The sequence below is a fragment of the Primulina tabacum genome, chromosome 9, assembly GCF_025594145.1.
Source record: "Primulina tabacum isolate GXHZ01 chromosome 9, ASM2559414v2, whole genome shotgun sequence".
In the NCBI taxonomy this organism is placed as follows: domain Eukaryota; kingdom Viridiplantae; phylum Streptophyta; class Magnoliopsida; order Lamiales; family Gesneriaceae; genus Primulina; species Primulina tabacum.
This window is the reverse complement of record NC_134558.1, coordinates 2,228,345-2,230,806: the sequence shown is the minus strand read 5'-3', so window position 1 is coordinate 2,230,806 and position 2,462 is coordinate 2,228,345. Positions and strand designations below refer to the sequence as shown.

Here is a 2,462-nt window from a genome sequence, read left to right as displayed (position 1 = left end):
TATTTGGTTGCAAGGGTTGTGCATAGAATTCAAGGATGGGGAAATAAGTTCTTTTATGTAGGAGGCAAGGAAACCCTGATTAAATCTGTTCTTCAGGCCATCCCCACATATGCTATGTCATGTTTTCGAATCCCGAAATCCATTTGCGAGGAGATTGAGCGAGAATGTGCTAACTTCTGGTGGGGTAAGGAGGAAAGGAGGAGGCGCATGCACTGGAAAAATGGAAAGATCTTTACAAGACGAAGTGCCAGGGCGGGTTGGGCTTTAGACATCTTGAGACATTCAACAGAGCATTGATGGCTAAGCAGGTTTGGCGCATTTTTACTAAGCCAGGTTCTTTGGTTGCACGAGTCTTGAAAGCAAGGTATTTTCGTCACCAAGATATTATGAATGCCTCCCTTGGAAGTAATCCTTCTTACATTTGGAGATCGATATTATGGAATAGGCCACTTCTGGAAAAGGGGTTGTTTTTGGAGAGCGCTGGATTCCAGGGACACGAGATTGTGTGTCCCCTCCTCCTGAGTCTAAACATTTTGCTACAGTTAGTACCCTCCTCGATGGGAAGTCTTGGAATGAACCTCTCATTCACAATCTTTTCCCTCCCCAACTTGTCAAGGACATTTTGGCTATCCCCCTCTCCCAATCTCAAAAGGAAGATTTCCGATTTTGGGCATACGATCCGAAGGGTAAATATTCAGTTCGTGACGGTTATAAAGTGGCGATTGGATTCTTTGATTCTCCTCCCTCATGCTCGGGTAATCATTCCATTGAATGGTGGCGATTTATTTGGTCTCTTAGTATTCCTCCGAAGGTTTGTATTTTTTGGTGGCGGGTTATGCATAACATTATTCCGACGGAGCAGAATTTAAGGGCACATCATGTCCCTGTTCTTGGAGAGTGTCCATTATGTCGACAACTTTGTGATTCTACTGTCCATGCTCTCTTCACTTGCACGATTATTAAGCGCTGCTGGAAAGGAACGTATTATTGGCCGATTCTAAAGGTATCATGTCATCTGGATGTAATAGATATTTCCCTTTGGATGAAAGAAAAGCTGAGTTTTCATGAATTTGAGACATTTGTGATGCGTGCTTGGGCGATTTGGAGTGAGCGACTTCGGATCACTCACAACCACAGAGATTGTCATTCTGATATCAATATAGAGTGGTGTGAGAGTCTTCTTCAAGACTTCCAGGAAGCTCGTCGAGCTTTGAGGATTTCTCTTGCCCGTAACCCAGTGCGTGCTCCGACAGCCTGGATGGCCCCGCCTATGCACTCTTTCCGGATGGATGTGGACGCATGTTATAATGAGCACACTCATAGATATTCAATTGGCGGTGTAATCCGTAATCATGAGGGACAACCGGTACTAGTTTTTGGAAACAAAATTGAGAAGCCCTCATCTGTCTTGTATGCTGAGCTTTTCGCTATATTAAAAGGGCTCAACATGTCCAGTACACATAATCTCCGGCTTCGTCATATCTCATCGGACTCTCTTCTCGCAGTGCAAGCAGTCTTGGGAGAAGAAGAGAACCTCAGCTATGTCGGGGCCCTAGCAATAGATATCAGACGAATTCTGGCTCTTCAGGGAAGCCCCTCTCTTAGTCATGTTTGGCGTTCTGCGGATTGTGTTGCTCACGCCATTGCCTCTTTTGCTTCTTCGTCTCATTCCCCTTTTGTTTGGGATTGTGATTCTTATCATTTTTGGTTGATTAATCTTGTAATTAAAGACATTTTCAGTTTTCAATAAATTACAAGAGTTCTCACCGTAAAAAAAAAAGTAATAATTGAGCTTGCGTAATGTCGGTGCCTCGTGCTATCAAAATAGCTGCTGGAATTAACGTGATCTAACAATGTTGTACATAGAGATTAAGACAGTGTTTGTAAGTAATTTTGCAAAACTTTGAAAATAAAAATTCATAATTGTTTTTTTAAGTGTTTGTAAACATTACTCAAGTTAGTCCAAAGTTTAAAAAGTTAGTCGTTTATTATAGCAAAACGAGGTAATATACATACATACATGCATACATATACATACATATACATAATATTTGAAAAACTAGTTAAGAGCGATAACTATGATTAGGGAGTCGAGATTTTCAAGAGAACACAAAAAAATATTTGTTTCGTATTTAAAATTATTAAATTTGAGTCAAACTCCAATTTTTTTCGAAGTCAAACTCGAATCTTTATTATTTTATTTGATAGTTCGCAAATTGCATTCCATGCGAGCTTTATTTATTCCAAATATTTATTTTCAGCAAAAATGCGAGTAACTTACAATCATATTCGAAAATTTCACGCCTATCTCAAACTCAAGCAATTTTTTTAACTATTCGAGCTCCAATATATATTGAATAATCAAACTTTTTGCCTCTTTTCCAAAATTGTAGTCTGCGACAACGATGTGAATCGAAAATTTTAAATTGTATGGGGCAACATGCACAAGCATCATTTTGATT

The 2,462-nt window shown here is 39.7% G+C and overlaps 1 protein-coding gene across 1 annotated transcript; it reads left to right on the top strand.

The window, feature by feature from the left end:
* The first annotated feature begins 296 nt into the window (after positions 1-296).
* On the top strand, positions 297-1,750 carry LOC142556843 (uncharacterized). The gene is made up of 2 exons (XM_075668348.1): positions 297-308; positions 446-1,750. The coding sequence occupies exons 1-2, from the start codon at positions 297-299 to the stop codon at positions 1,748-1,750; spliced, it is 1,317 nt and encodes a 438-aa protein (XP_075524463.1).
* The last annotated feature ends 712 nt before the right edge of the window (positions 1,751-2,462 follow it).